At 37.5% G+C, this 17,421-nt stretch overlaps 1 protein-coding gene across 1 annotated transcript in view; it reads right to left on the reverse strand.

The window, feature by feature from the left end:
* Window positions 1-17,421, reverse strand: part of DGKB (diacylglycerol kinase beta) — a 610,815-nt gene that overhangs the window by 24,327 nt on the left and 569,067 nt on the right. The window contains exons 24-25 of the mRNA XM_037056254.1: window positions 11,173-11,293; window positions 10,374-10,434 (exon numbers count right to left, since the gene is read on the reverse strand). Coding sequence (XP_036912149.1) covers window positions 10,374-10,434; window positions 11,173-11,293 — 182 coding nt within the window. The remainder of the gene's footprint in view (window positions 1-10,373; window positions 10,435-11,172; window positions 11,294-17,421) is intronic.

Below are 17,421 nucleotides of genomic sequence, written 5' to 3' on the forward strand. Positions count from 1 at the left end.
TATAAAAAGGAAAGATACAGGTAAATGCTTTCAGAAGTTGCCTTGACTTTATCTAGAACTTTGATGCGTCTTCACATTTTACCTGTAGTTGTTTCACCATTTAGCTTGTGATCTGTTCATGACGTCCTCCCTGTTTTCTACCATATAAAAGTTTCAGTAATTCTCTTTCACTTGGAGTGATATTGCATTACAACCTCTTTGGCATTACTTCTCATAAGAGTATCACAGGTAGTAACTAATATATGACTATCAATATTTCAAAGTATCGACAGAATGCAGCCTATATAATATATAAAACAAAGACATCCAAGGTGGGGCAAAGTAGGTTTGCAGTTGTTTGTATGAGAAATAATACAATAATTTTAATAAATAATAACACAAGAATAAATTCTGCCTTTCATGTGCTCACAACTGTGAACCTACTTTTGCCATACTCTGTAACTGATAATGCAGAGGTAAGAGGCCCAAAGAAGTTAATCCCATCACACCAGGAAACATAAAGATCAAACATTTTAAGGTTGTGAAAGTATTTTTTTCTCTGATACATTCAAATTCTATGCTTTGAATGTATAATGAAAAAAGATAACTCAAAATAACTTTTACATGCATTTATATATAAAGGATAAGAGAATGAATTACTAGCCAACCTACATTATATTCAGTAAAAGAAGATTTAGTAGAAAGCATTTCTTAAAATTGGTATACTTCCTCAAAAACGTTTAAGAAACCCATGAGTGCAAAATGCATTTGGTAGTGGTGACCTCATGATGTATGAGGCACAGTACTTTCTGGGGTTATAAAGATAACCAAAATAATGGTGCCTGAGCTCAATGAGTTTATGTCTACTGAAAGCTAGACAGATATGTTGATAGGTCCTTTTTAAAAATTTATTCTTATTAAAGTATAGTTGACACACAATATTATATTAGTTTCAGGTGTATAACATAGTAATTTGACATTTCTATACTTTACAATGTGATCACCATGATAAGTCTAGAAACTATCTGGCACTATACAATGTTATTATAATATTATAAAGTACATGTCCTGTTTATTTATTTATTTATGAATCAATACATTACATCCTGTGACTTATTTATTTTGTAACAGGTTGTTTGTACTTCTTATTCACCTTTAACTTGTTAACCCCTCTGGCAGTTATCATTTTACTCTCTGTATCTGTGAGTATGTTTCTGTGTTTTGTTTGTCCATTTTTTTTTTGTTTTTTAGTTCTATATATAAGTGAAATCATGGGGTATATTCTGTAATGTCATGGGGTATTACTTATAGTACTTATAGTTGATTTTGCTACTTTTGTGTTTTAACCTTCATATCAGCTTTTCTAAGTCACTGATCTACTGCCTTTACTATATATTTTCGTTTATCAGTGAGATTTTTCTCTCATATGTTTTCTTATTTATGGTTATAGCCTTTTTTGTGATTTAAAAAAATGATCTTTTAACATTTATTTTAAAACTGAGAACTGTAGTTATTGCTTTTCTGAGAAACTATTTTTCCTTCAATTCTGACTAACTTTGCTGGGTCACATATTATAGATTGTAGTTTCTTTTCTTTTAGCTTTTTGAATATATCCTGCCTCTTCCTCCTGGCCAGAAAAGTTTCTGCTGAGAATCAGCTGATAGCCTTATAGGGATCCCCTTGTAGATGACTAGTCACTTTCCTCTGGATGCCTTCAAGTTTCTCTTTATTTTTAACTTTTGATAATTTAACTATAATGTGTTTTTTGTGGATATCTTTGGGTTCGTTTTATTTGGGACTTTGTGTTTCCTGGATCTGAAAGTCTGTTTCTACCTACAGTAATTTAGGAAAGTTTTTGGCCATTATTTCTTCAAATAAGTTTTCTGCACTTTTCTTTTTTCTCCTTCTGATGTCCATATAATGTTTGTATACTTGATGCCATCCCAAAGGCCCGTTACATTACATTAATCTTTTTAAATTATTTTTTCTTTTTGCTATTCTTTCTTCTGGGTCATTAATCTGTTCTGTATTACATAACCTGTTCTTGTTCCCCTCTAGCATATTTTTAATTATAGTTATTGTAATCTTCAGCTCTGATTAGACTTTTAAAAAATTCCAACTTTCTTATTGTTCTGTGCTCTCCTAACTTTGGTGATCTTACTTATGACCATTACTTTTTATTCTTTATCAGGAAATTAGTTATCTCTGCTTCATTAGGTTGTTAATTTTTTTCTTTTTCTTTCATTTGAAACATATGTCTCTAACTCCTCATTTTGTTTGACATCTTGTGTTTGTTTCTATGAATCAGATGAAAGAGCTACTTTTCTCTATCTTAAAGGAGCAGCCCTGTGTTGGAGCTACCATTGTATAGAGGTGTTAATGGTTTCTTTGGCCAGTTGGCTAGAGCTATAGTGGGTATATGCAGTTCTGGGTTAGCATCCTGGTGTAGGGGACCGGTTTGTTTTGGTCTGGCAAATGTGACACAGCTCTGTATGGAAAACCTACAGAAGCAAAGCGGTGGGCAGGAGCCAGACCTTCAAACTGAGTTTTCCCGTGGGAATCAGGCCTAGAAAATGCATACAGACTGTTATGGCTTGCTCTTGCTAAAACTCCACCACCCTGGTCTAAAACAATAAATGTGTATTGTCTATCTTCAAGGTAATATCCAAAGACTGTATAAACTTTCCCAAAGACAGAGCTAATCAGCCCATTGTCATTCTCCTCTTCATGTTATTTTCATTTCTTTGATTGTACCTAAAATGTAGACAATAACATTCTATGTAATAGATAATAAATCTTTCTCTGATGTAAGGCCCCAGGAAAATAATAAAAGCCTGTCTAGGCAAGGGTTGAGGTGCTCCCCTCTTGAGGGAGTAGCTGAGGCATCCATAGGCACTCTCCCCTTGAGAGAGTAGTCGTGCCATTCCCCTTTTCTCCACAGGATTGTTGTCATCTGTGTATTTATTCTCATCGTCAGCCACAACACGTGGACTCTGCTGGCTGGAGTTCACCACACCCTGGCAGTCCCTATTGCAGGTTGCCCCTTCAGAGTAAGGTTCTCTTGGTTACCACATTGCCTACTTTTCTCTATGTGGTCCCTCTCTTATTCATTCAGCAGAAGCTGTTCAATCAAATTTCAGTGGTTCTTTGGGGGAACTGTCTACATATAGGTGAATATTTGGTATTTTTGTTGGAGGTGAGTTCAGGGTCTTCCTACACCACCATGTGGAACCCCAGTAAGACAACAATTTCAATGTAATATACCATATTTTAGACTTCCAGCCAAGATGGAAGTGTAGGTGGAAACACTGTGGAAGGTGTAGGTGGAAACTCCTCGCACAACCAAGTTTAAAGACAACAAAGTTTTAGTAACAAAAATGCAACTAAAACACAGAAAATTGAACTGTACGGGAAGTCCGACAACAATGGACCATTCGGCCAGACAGATAAGAGGGGTGGAGCCAGCAGCTGGCGGGAACAGGGTTGTACAGAAAAAGGTGGCTGAATTGACCCAGGTGCACAGGTGGTGGTTGGCAGATCCCAGGGGTCGGGTGGCAACCGGCAGACCCAGTGAGGGTGCAAGGCGGCTGGCTGACTGCAATCACACATTCACACTCAGATAAATCAGGCAAAAAAAATGAGCAGTGAGACAAATTTTGCAAACCAGGGCCCCAGCACCAGGAATTAAAGCCTAAAAGCACCAATTGGAAAGACTTTTGGGGGTCAAGGTGCCAGGAGAGGCTCCCAGGTTCACAGAGAGTTTGTTGGAGGGACCTACAGGGTCCTAGAGGGTGCAAAAGCCCACACATCCAAGAACCAGTAACAGAAGGGCCAAATTTGCTTGTGGGAAGCAGCAGAGGGGACCAAAATCCAAGAGAGAGCATGGAACAAGCACCACTGTCCCTCTCTGACCCCGCCCCCCCACATATAGCGTCACAACCCAGTGACCTGGGTCGCCCCACCCTGATGAACACCTAAGAATCGGTCCCTCATACATAACAGGCATGGACAGACCAAAACATTATGTCTCAAGAAGAACAGCTCAAAGCCCCAGAGCCAATACTTCTAAGTGACCAAGAGACAGCCAACCTATCAGATGCACACTTCAAAATATTGGTGATCAGGATGCTCACAGAACTGGTTGATTTTAGTCACAAATTAGAGGAACAAATAAAGGTTAAACTAAGTGAAATGAAGGAAAATGCACAGGAAACCAATAGTGATGGAAAGGAAACTGGGAATCAAATCAATGGAGTGGACCAGAAAAAAGAATAAAATGACCAAACAGAAAAGAATGAAGAAACAAGAATTCAAAAAAATGAGGAGAGGATTAGGAACCTCCAGAACATCTTTAAACATTCCAACATCTTAACTATAGGGGTACCAGAAGGGGAAGAGGAACAGCCATGAGTGGAAAACTTATTTGAACTAATAATAAAGGAGAACATCCCCAATCTGGCAAAGGAAATAGACTTCCAGGAAATCCAGGAAGCTCAGAGAGTCCCAAAGAAGTTGGACCCAAGAAGGAACACACCAAGGCACATTGTCATTACATTAGCCAAGATGAAAATGAAGGAGAGAAAGAATCCTAGAAGCAGCAAGAGATAAGGGGACAGTCACCTACAAAGGAGATCCCATCAGACTATCAGCGCATTTTTCAAAAGAGACCTTACAGGCAAGAAGGGGCTGGAAAGAAGTATTCCAAATCATGAAATCCAAAGACCTACATCCAAGATTGCTCTATCCAGCAAAGCTTTCATTTAGAATGGAAGGACAGATAAAGTGCTTCTCAGATAAGATCAAATTCAAGGAGTTCATCATCACCAAGCCCTTATTATATGCAATGTTAAAGGGACTTATCTAAGAAAAAGAAGATAAAAAATATGAACAGTGAAAGGACAGCAAACTCACAGTTATTAACAACCACACCTAAACCAAAAGCAAACTAAGAGGACAGCTAGATCAGGAGCAGAACCATAGAAATGAAGATCACATGGAGGGTTAGCAACAGGGAAGTGGGAGGAGGAGAAGGGAGGAGAAGGTACAGAGAATAAGTAGCATAGATGGTAGGTAGAAAATAGGGGGGAGGGCAAGAATACTATGGGAAATATAGAATCTAAAGAACTTGTGACACATGGACATAAACTAAAGGAGGGGAAATGGTGGGGGATGGGGTGTGCAGGGTGGAGGGGAATGAAGGGGGGAAATGGGATAACTGTAATGGCATAATCAATAAAATACATTTAAAAATATATAGCATATTTTTCTGAGTATAATGTGCACCTACAGTTTTGGCCAAAACTTTCAGGAAAAATCATTTTAATTTTTAAAATTCAATTATGTATTTATGTACTTATATTTAGATACTTTTTGTATTATAAAGGAATTTTATCATTTATTTTTGAACATGTATGGTACAAGAAATTTTATGTAACCAATAATTACAAAGCACAAGAATGGATGCAAAGTATTTCAGGTACTACCCAAATATAATGTTCATCCTTATTTTTTCTCTCAAAAAATTCAGCAACATTATCCACAGCAGAATATGCTAATGAGTTTTTTGATAAAGCCATGAAGTACTGAGGCAGAACTTTCAGACTAGCGTAGGTCACGGATAGGGTGGAAGAGTGGACAAAATGATGATGTTTAGGTTATAAAGAAAGGGCAGCGTGAAGTGGGTCTTAATGGATGAGTTGTGTTACTCAACTAGACAAATAAGAAAGTTTATTTAGACAAGAAGAGAGTGCATGAAGAGATGAAAAGAAGGAAGAGAATATTGGTGAAACAGAAGCTCAATTTGATTTACATTTTTGTGAGATAAAAAAATTAAATTATTTTCAGGAAAAGAGTGTCATGGTGAGATTAGTATTTTATAGTGACAATTCTGACAAAAAGTAAAAGATGGATTTAAATAGAAAAAATGAAAATAGGGAAAGATTGATGTGGTTATTGCTAGAACTGAGAGTGAAATACAATAAAATGGCCAAATCTAGGATAGTGGTATTAGGGGTGGAAAAAAAGGAAAAGATTTCAGAAATATGTCATACCATTAGTGGGCCTAGTAGTTAATATGAAAGTATGGAGAAGTATAGGATGACTCTCTGGATGCGTAATAGTAACTACTTCAATTGGTAAAGGAAGGAGGAGGAACTTTGGCATGTTAGAAGAAGTCAGTATTGGGTGTAGTAGGGAGAAGGTGCAGGGAGGTAGACGGGCCTATTGTAGTCATTTCTGATGAGGTTTAGTATGGTCACTCCTCACTTAAAAAAACTTTGCTGGGCATCCATGACTTGCAGAACTGGTAATGGGAGGGCTTCGTGTGCAGATACAAAATCTGGCCTAGTCTATGTCCTATGGTATCTTACGGTCACACTCTCCTCCAAAAGCTGTCCCCCACCCCCCAATGACAGAAACACATTGACAACAGAGTCAGTATGTTTGATGTGCTCAGGAGGACGGACCAAGGGGGATGCGACAGAGAGGGGAACACAGGTTCCGGAGTCCAGCCTGAATTAAAGCTCTTCTTGAACTATTTCAATATAATGTCTCCTGTAATTAATCGTTTCTTTTGTTATGATACGCTTAGTAAGATGGCTAATAGTTATAGGGCCAAAATTCATTCTCCCTTAATTCAGTGGCTATTAAAAAACTGTCAACACAGTGATACTGACAGATTTCTGTTTACTATTTTAATGTGATATTATTTAAAAGGTCATAAAATTATATAACATATTTATTTGAAGAGTTAATTTTAAGCTCTTTAGTTTTCGCTTTTTCTGACATTTGAACTCAAGATTGGTGAAATTTGTAAGTCAATATTACATTGATTTTTTTCAATTACTTTAGTGTGGTAAAATAAGTAATATAAAATTTTCCATTTGAATTATATTTAGGTATACAGTTCAATGGCGTAAAGTATATTCACATTGCTGTACAAACATCATTGTCATCTATCTCCAAGACTTATATTACTTTGATTTAAAAAAAAAAACTATTAATTTTTGTAAAAATCAAAGACCTGATTATCACCTGATTTTCCTTTTTATATATCCACTTACAGAAAAACAGAATGTCTGCTGCACTCTAAAATTATATCTAGAGCAATTTCCGCATAAATTGAAGATCAGCTTATGGATATTTAAATTTGGCAAAGAATTTTAACATTCTACCAATTCTTATGTTCTATAAGAGAAACACTGTGTTATTGAATCAAAGCAAAGAACACGTTTTAGTTAAGCCATACCAATGCTATGACTACTAAACATTCCCTTCAGTTGAGTGAGATTTAAAGTTCAAAACTCCATGTGGCTCGAGAAAATGTGGAGCACGCCAGAATGTGAAATAACAATAATGAGCCATAGTCTAATACAGCTCTTGGCCCACTGTAGGCTGTAATAAATGTTTTATGTGAATAAAAGCATTTACAAGGAGAGAAAATTAAATGAGTTATGTAGAATGTATTATTAATTTGACAATTGTGTAGATCATGATAATTAATAGGCAAAATGGATGTCCAATTACTAACAAAAATAAAACAATGAATGTATCATTACAAGTACTGTGTGAAATAAGCTAAAATTATTCTAAAACATTACGTAGCTTTTAACAGGCATGGAGATTTAAAAGCTGGGGAGAAGCATGTGTGATGCACTGAAGGTCAGACCCTGAGGGGCAGTGTCACAAGGACGGACTGGGGACTTTTCAGGTTGAAATCCACGGGGGGAGGTAGCGGCAGACAATGCAGGCAGGGAGCCAGGCCGCTTGTGTTTCCATTTGGATTCTGCTGCTTATTATCTGTGTGGAATCAAGCAAACTATTTCGCCTTTGTCTGCCTCCATTCCTTCATCCACAAAATGAAGCCAATCATAAGTTTTTTGAGAATCAAATGTGTCAAAACAGGTCAAGTGTCTCCAGTGTACATGGCACACACTCAAAGGTTAATAAATGGTAGACATTATTATCGCCATTAATCCTCCATAATTTAAAACATAGCACAAAAACTAGATTCCTCATCCCCCTGAGAAGAGTCCAAAATAGTATAAAGCACTAGTGGAAGGTGTTTGTTTTCACTGGGTTTCATTTATTCACTTGTGCCCCTTTTATGAAAGATGAGAATAGAGCTGATGTCACCCCCACTATCATCCTGTACAGCAACACCATCAACATGAGCACTGCAACTACCATCACCACCAACACTGACAGCACCTCCACCAATCCATCACGAACCCATCATTGCCACCACCACCACCACAACTACCACCGTCACCACAACCCCAGGCTTCACCACTATTTCCACCAACACAATCATGACCCCTGGTTTCCCAACACCCTAACCCTAAACCATCACCACCACCACCACTATATATATATATATAAAATAGCAAGCACCCCCAGCAGTTCATCATGACTGCCACCACCACCCACAACAACAGCTACAACACTTTTAACCTCCACTTGAGTACAAATGTGAACTTAAAAAGTGCCATTGGGAAAACGAACAATAACAGACAAGATGTCGTAAGCATATATATGCTGGCAAAGGGAGGAAGAGGGCATATTTAAAAGGGTCTTTGGAACTGTGTACAGGGATAGCAAAAGGCATAACAAGTGGCCAGTCTAGAGTAATTTTTTACACATGTTTATTTTACACTGTTATTGCAGAATTAATGTATTTCACATACTTGGGGTTCGAGTAGCTAAAATAAATATACCAGAAATAAACAAAAAGTCATAGGTATGTGCTGTAGAAAAGGCTGGACTGATATCTTCTGGGGAAAACCACTGGAAAAGTGCAATTAAAGCTTTCCTCTTACATGTTAACTTGTGCTGTTTGGAATCTGTAGCTAAAGCTGTTTAAACTAGTGGTTAAGAGAATGGGCTTTAATCAGAGTCCGGGTTTAAGTTCCACATACACTGTATATATGACCTTGTTATTCTACCTTCCAAAGCCTCACTTTTCTTCACCTGAAAACTGGTGATAACCATTATTTAGAGTTTGTTTAAATATTTAAAAATACTGGTAAAATGTGCTATGTCAATTATAGCTCAATTTAAAAATGCATGTAATACCAGCACTTAGCACAATGCTGATAGTAATCTGATCTTAAGACCTCCCCTGTTACTTTCTAAACAGTTTCACACCCAATCTTAAGGTAAGAGAGAACATTGATTCATCTCCTTTCTCATTCCTTATCCCTTACCCCAAGGGAACTCATTAGCAAATTCTTTCTGTTTCAGTTCCAGAATTTAGCTCGCATCCATCCACTTCCCTGCCACTATCTTTGCCTAACTTCAGACTACTCTGATAGATCCTGTCTCCCAGCTGCTAGTCAGAGCAATCCATTCTCCACATCGCAGCCAAGGTGAACTTTAAACACGTCAATCAGGTGCTGCTCAAAGCCTTCAATTGCTTCCTATTACAGTTAACAATCAGATGATAACTCTTTACCATCATTTCTCTCCATGACCTGACCCCTGTGCATCTTTTACTTTACCTCTTGCCACTGTCCTCCTACTTCTAGAAGCTTTGGTCATACCATCCTCCTTACTGTTTTTTTTTTTTTTAGAACACACTGGCTTTGACTGTTCTTTGAAAGGGGCCTCTAGGTCCATCTCTCTAAAGTAGTATCCTCTATACTCTACCCAGGTCCTCTTCATTATTTTGCCTTGTGTTTTAATATATCTTGTGATCTGAAGTTATACTTATATGTCAATTTACATTTATTTAATCTACTATTATCAGAATAACATAATTACATTATTAATCATGGTATATTGGTTATTATTCCATTGTTTTATTATCAGTCATGATCACGTTCCTATTCTTAGTGCCAACAGCAGTGCCTAGCATATTTTTAAAATGTAATAAAATATTCACTATGCAAATGGAAATAGAAATTTTGAAGGGTATAAATGCCTGACCTGAATAGGGTCTCATTACAGAGAAAACTATAGGGGGAGTTTTTCTAGAGATGAAAGCTCACAGATCCCCAAATGGAGGCAAAAGAACAGATGGGAGACTTTGTCTGAGGGCCTCATATAGACTTTTCTCATAAGCTGTTCTGAAATAAGTCCAAGAGAGGTTGAGAGAAACTTTGTCAATGCTTCTTAGTTCCAGAGTATGTAACTGATCTGTGGTATGTGAAGGTTATTCTTCGGCTAACAGAAACACGTATTCCACAGCTAAATCACCATCAAGGGCATGCAATGCCTAAAACCTGAATGCAGTGGCTCCGTCTCATAAATAAGGGAAAAGTAGTGCATGGTGAGAGGTCCAAAACTTAGCTTATGCTTGTTTAGTTACAGAAGGATGTGGTTAGTTAGATACAGGAGTGTATAGCAACTAATAAGCAAAAACGAAAGTGACATTGAGTCTTAACTCCTCTACTCACTGTGCACGGAGTCTGCATCCAGGGTTCCCCATCGATCTGCATTGGCAGTGACTTGCTAGTCCTGGAAGAGAATGTTTCTTTTAAGTACAACACTGGAATACTTTACCTCACAGACTACACACACATGTAAGACATCAGATGATGGGACCAGGAAATGCAAATATAATAATAGCTGGGCTCTAAAGTAATCTATTTCAAAAGGGACTTCAACTCTTGTTTATTAGTGAATACCTTGATCGCAGGGCTGCTAGCAGCTTTCTGGTAAATGTGCTGATAGAAACAAAAACTCTAGCATCAAAAAAAAAATAAGTAGGGTATATGTTTAATGGAAAAATCAGAGTTCCTACAGCCAGAACAGACTCCTTGTTTTCATGCAAACCCACATTGCAAAGATGGAAAAAAAAGTTTGATGGCCCTTTAGTCCATGAAAGAATTTAAGTTATAATGCTTCAGCAGTGTTCTCACTGGGTAACTTGTCCAGCAGATACTTCAGTGCTTCAGTATCTTCATGCTATTATTTATCACTAAGCATGACCCAGATCAGAGGGGATGAAATTTGTGTGTTATTGTATCCATGGTCTCAATAAGAGAGTATCTAATCTCAGTGGACCTGATAAGTAATAGCTAACCAAAAATTTGTAAAATCTGCCCATTTTCAGTATTTTGAAATATATGAGTATTAATCATTAATAATTTGAGGCACAAATAAGACAAATGTCATGGTGCATCCTGCATACTTTTAATTAGTTTGTCGTTATGCCATGTTAATCCCCTTTTTCAGCTACAGAGAAAAGACTACCTGATGACCACAGAGGAGCACTGCGCCAGCCGCCGCCCTGCACTTTTTAGTCCCGTGTATATTTGCCCCATCTCCATGGCTCCTTCCAAGCCAACCACCTCCAGCAGCTGATCACTCAGATCTGAAAGAAAGCAGAAGCCTTGTAAGTTACAGGGAATAGGCACATGTGTACAATCTAATGACATCAGATGTGATGGAGCTGCGAAATGAAAGCTGCTTCACAAAGAAAGCTTCCCTGTCTTGGATACTGAAAGTAATGAAAAGATGGCCTATTTATGAAACTCTCAGTTTAACTAAACCATGAGGTGCTGTGGGAAAAGGTTTGCTGTCAGCTTATTCTAAAACAAAATGGGAAGAATGGATTTGGAGCCAAATAATGCCAAAAAATATACCAGTAGTTCTTAACATCAACAAACTTAATGTTATTCCACATGTATGTATGGCACATTTACACATCCCACATCAGACATTTGGCAGCAAATCCACATTTCAACACTATAAATAAAGTATGAGGATATGCTGTCAAATATGATTTTGTTAAATTACTCCAACAAAAAACCTGAGAGATAATGCAATTAAAGTTCTCACTTTAGAGATAAGAAGACTGAGTCTCTAAATCATTGAGTGACTTGTCCAGAGTCATAGGTAACTCTGTGCAGAAGTTCAAGAAATAATATTAATTTATTGAAAAAATTTTAAAGGTATATGCTGTGAAAATACTATTTGGGGGTAGACTAGATAATTAGCACAGTGAAATGAAATTTTTTTACTTAGTGATGAGAGAGGGAGAGAAAGAGGGAGAAACATTGATTTGTTGTTCCACTTATTTACTCATTCATGGTTTCTCCTTGTATGTGCCCTGACCTGGGATTGAACTTGCAACCTTGGTATATTGGGACAATGAATGTTCTAATCAACTGAGCTACCCAGCCAGGGCTCATTTTTTTAAAACAAAGAACAGCATAAAGAGGTGACAGTAATAGGCATTGTTTGTTGCGTGTTTACTGAGTGCCTGTCACAGGACTAATTATTTTTATATATCATCTCATTTGTTCCGCCTGAAACCATTTTAACACAGAGTATTCCCATTTATGGGCAGAGAAGCCTGAAAATTAGAGAAGTTAACTACTTTATTCGCATGCCCATACCTGAAGTGACAGAGCCAGAGTTCGAACCCAAACACTTTGCTGCATAACCACTCTGCTATGTTTGACAAATCAGCCATATCAAAATACAGACTTCAAAAACAATAGAAATGTTTCTTACACAGGAAAGGAGGTTGGGTAGGACTTTTTACTCAGCCAGAAATCAAAGGTTGCACTCCCGTGAGTAGAATCCTATAGAACTTGGCTGTGACACACGGACCATCGGCTTACCATTGAGCTCAGAGTGCTTGAACCTTTGATTTGGAGGAGAAATTCTAGGTGCACATATGTGGTCCTTTTATTTTAATGTTCTCGTGCATTTCACAATGTAAATAAGTAGTTAAATACTGTTTTAGTAGCAGAAAAAGCTAGAGGCTGTGTCATAGAGTGGACAGGTACGATAAGCATATGGAGTAACCATGTAATGATTACTTCATCTGGTCATAGCTGAAGTTCTACTTGAAGAAAAAAAAAAGCAAATCTGTTTCAGACGGACTCCATTTTGCATGGCAAATCTTTGTTCTCCACTAATAAATCCATCTTAGCATGAAGTTCAGAGATGCAGATGACACCTGATTTTCAGTGTAGTTCAAGTGTGTGGCAATAGCACTTTGAAATTCCAAGGTTTGTTAGGTTTATGGTCACTGGAAAATTTAATATAAACCCTTAAAATAGAAAGTGTGACCAGGTATTTTTTAAGTGAACCAATAAAACAATCTGTTTTTTAAACTTTAAGTTATAGCTGCAGCATGAGATTTTTCTAGTAAAAACAGCCTTCTAGCCACAAAATAAATGTTAACAAGTAATAATAAGTTAGAACATTCACCTTGCTGTTTTAAACTCTATATAGACTTATTTCTCATGAAACTTATTCTGTGTTCCTAGTTTAAATTTGTGTCACCAGGAACAGATGGACAGGAATGGAAACATATTCTTTCAGCTGTAGCCGGCACGAAAATTTGCTTGGCTCTATAGAGCCTGGGTGTTAATATACGCATTTCTTAGATATGTCAACCAGAAACCTGCACTGTGGCAAGCACTAAACCCCAGATGTGCGTCTGGTGATATTTATAAAACAACGGCTACAACAACAACATTGAAGTTCATATTTAGTATTATATTTTTGAGCTGCCTGATTCCTGAATACAGGGTCTGGCAGAAGTAATGCCTGCTTGAGTGTGGTTGGTAGGGTAATAATATGGATGTAATAATTTATAGTTTTAATTTGAACATTGTACCTAAAATGTCAGATGGTGTGCTTGAGTGTGATATTGTTGTGTTACAGAATTACATGCTTATGATTTTATAATAAGATATTTTGTAATAAAAAGGGCATTTGTGCTGGACCCTGTAGGTGAAATTTCATGCTAATTTTTGTAATGATCTGGTTGATGGGAACTATTCTACAAGAAATGAAAGACTTTTCACAACAAGTTCATCTGTGAGCCCTAACTTTTCAGTGAATCACGAGATTGCCTACACCTGCAACATATTGCTACGGTCACCACCCTCCTTCTAATTTTTTTTAATTTGACTCTCATTTCTATCCCAGAAAGTATGCCCCAATGCTCAATCTTACCATTCATAACCATTAATGAAGATATTTCTTACAGATTTAGAAGACCTAGGCTTTCAATCTTTCATGTTCTTGCTAATGCAAAGAATTGCAAAGAAGTGAAATATTTACTAACTCTGGTAAAGTTAAATAAACACCATATTCCTTTTAATTAGGTGTTCAGAAAAAAATGGAAAAGAAGCTGTAAATTTGTGCTGCATGACTCTCCTCCCATTGCACTTTCACTTTCTAAAATACAACGGTCTGCAATGTCTGTGTACAATTGATACCCATTACATGTTTGTTGTCTTTGAGATCAGGGTTTCTATCTATAACACTGAACTCGGTTTCTGTATGTGGTTACACCCAAAACATCAAGTGCTTTCTCACCTCACATTCTAGCTAAAATTTATTTTAAGTTCAGGACTGCTTGCAGTGTCATAAGCAACCAGATGATCCACCTAATTAGTTTGCCACCTGGCTCTTGATTTCAGAGTTGAGAGTTGGAGTAGCAAACTACAGCCCATGGACCCAGTCCCACCCAATGCCTGTTCCTGTATGGCCTGTGAGTTAAAAATGTTTTTTAAAGAGTAATATATTGTAACATCTGAAGATTATGTAAAATTCAAATTCCATGTTCGTAAATTAGTTTTTATTGGAATGCAGCCACACTAATTTTAGGTCTTGTCTATATCTGCTTTCACACTACAATAGCAGAGTAGTTGCCACAGAGACCATACGGTGCACAAAGCCTAAACTATTGACTATCTGGACCTTTAGAGAACAAAGTGCCCACTTCTGCTTCAGAGAAACATTAACACTTTCAGGCCAATGAGGTTTCACTTTAGTACAACTAAACTTTCCTCTATAACTGCTACCTGGCATCCCAGTGGCCTGAAAGAACAAATTCTCCAGTGTATTTTATCTCTGCATAGAATAGGTATTCTCAGCCATGGAGTCTCACCACACTCATGTCCTGTGAGGTTTTTCACAATCAGTTGTTATTAATGATGAAATACCCACATTTCCATAAACTTTATGACAAAAGAAAACTAGAGCAGCTTAACGTTCAACATTAAACTCAGTTGTTGCATCCTGGGTGGCTTTCTTGAGTGTGAGAAAAAGTAGAGTTATAGGTAGGAAGGCAGAAGTTGCATCCAGACCTGAATCTCCAGGTGAGAGTCGCTCCACTGTGTCAGTCACCTACCAAGTATCGAGAAATCCTACATCTTGGTGTTCTCAAGCGTTCATCTACCCGGTGAAGACACTGCTTTGCTTCAGGGAAAAACAGTATTTTTCTGGAAGAGTCAACATGTGTTTCCCATGGCTTCACGGGCGTAACAGAAGCAAGAGAATCTGCCAAATTTGGTATTTTCATATTTAAAATAAAAAAGAATGGTACTTCAGAAGGAAGAAACTTTATGAAATAACGCAAATTGGGTCATATTAGAGCAAGATTCTTAAGATTGGTTCAGTGACTCTGAATGCGGAAAAACACAACTTTATTTACACTAAGATGTAGTTGAAGCTAAGCACCTTTTTCAAGCACAAATTAAGGAAAGAAATCCTAGTTGTAGTACAGATTGACCTGTGGCTTTGTCCATGACAGATATGTCTATATCGTGGTAATTTTCAACCCTTTTTACCCCCTGGCACACACAACTAATCACTAAATTCTGCGGCACACCAAAAATAAATGTTTTGCAGCTCTATTTTTATAGGTATAATTTTTATGGATCTACTACTACTACTAGTAATAATAATAATAATAATAATAATTACCCACTCTTTTCATTTCAAAATGACTTAAAAAAAACCAGGTCCTTATACTTGTACAAAAGAATTTCAGTTACCAAGAATTAACCAACCAGACCCAACTTAATAATGTGATGTGACCAAGAAGATGCAGCTCTATTATATGACCTATATATTTATGGTTCAAGACAAGGTATTCACACCAGATGGCTATCATTGTGTTGGCTGTTCTCATTTCCTTATTTGACAGTCTAAGGGAACAGAGGTCAGTGTTCCTGACTTAATTGTCAGGACTTGCATGTTTCAAAAATTCTTGCGACACACCTGCTAAAAATTGCTGCCTTTTCACATTACAGTCATTGCAGTTCTTCAATAAGCTATTTATGCTATCATTTTTAAATTTTAATACTTATTGATCCTCTGTTAGATTTTTTTAAACTCTCACCCAAGGATATGCCCTTTGACTTTAGGGGGGGGAGGGAGAGAGAGAAAGAGGGAAACATTGATGTAAGAGAAACATGGGTCAGTGTCCTCTCACCTGCATCCTGACCAGGACTGAACGAGCAATCGAAGCGAGTGCCCTGACGGGGAATTGAACCCGCAATGTTTGAGTTTATGGGATAGTGCTCCAAACAACTCAGACACTCTGGCCAGGGATCTTCTGAGATTTTTTAAAGTTAATTTACTAATAAAGAAGCTCATACTTAACTGAATCAAAATTTTAACAGGATTTTAATATAATTGGCTTTTTAAAAGCCTGTATATATTTTTATGAATTTTAAAACATTCCTCTGAGAAGTCTGTAGATTTTGACAGACTTACAAAAAAGGACTATGGCACAAAAACCCTCCCTGAGAATTTAATTTACCTTTGACTTTGTAAATCTTTGGCTGAATGGTTTTCGTGCCTCATGACTTTGTTACCCAGGTCATCAGGGGGTATGAGTGCAAAAAAATCTGAAGGTCAGGGGTGAGGTACAGATTCAGTAGCATGGGAGCAGCACAGCTAATAAATAGGGAGCATTTATTCACAGCTTAATCTCATCATTTTTGACAGTTATGCCCTGTGTTATGTCTCATTATGTAATTGTTTCAGACTGCCATATGTGAGGGAACAGAAAAGGATGCATTACAAACACAGACTCAGTGTGGGTTGTAGCACTTCAGCATTTCATAGCGTATCGCGTGTCCTGAAGCGAGAGGAAAGGGGGCAGGGCAGGGCATGCTCCTTCGTGCCTGGTGTCTGGCCAAATCCCACAACACTGTGGGAAGCCATGTCCTGGGGTCCACTCTTTGACTCAGGAGGAACCTTTTGTAGTCACTATAAATTGCTAATTAATTCATCTAGCAAGTTTTTAGTTGGCCAGGGTGAGACAGAGCTAGCTATGGAGCTGTATCTTCTGAGTGTGGGTGGACTGTATATCTTCTGGCCATGTTTCATTACCTAGTACTTATTAGAAACTTGCTTAAGGATCCAGAGTAAACTTCTACAAACCCAGGTACATATGTGAGATTCACCTACTAAAGCAAATGCTTGGGGGACTCTTCTTTGATGTGTCCACTTACTGTCCACTGATTCTATGTTTTCTCACAAGCATAAATAGCTGTTTCCCTGGACCTCCATAACTTAGAAAATGCAAATTAGAAAAGGGGTGAGTGGAGAGAGCTAAAGCAAAATGTTATTACTATGGACTCTTTGTTTTACTGTATACATATGCAAACATTAAAGCAGACTTTTATCACCTTAGGGAGTATATTGTACAATTATAGGTATAGCAATAAAAATGGAAAGGGT

The sequence above is a fragment of the Sturnira hondurensis genome, unplaced genomic scaffold (genome assembly GCF_014824575.4).
Source record: "Sturnira hondurensis isolate 20B ecotype Veracruz unplaced genomic scaffold, ASM1482457v3 Scaffold0008897, whole genome shotgun sequence".
NCBI lineage: Eukaryota > Metazoa > Chordata > Mammalia > Chiroptera > Phyllostomidae > Sturnira > Sturnira hondurensis.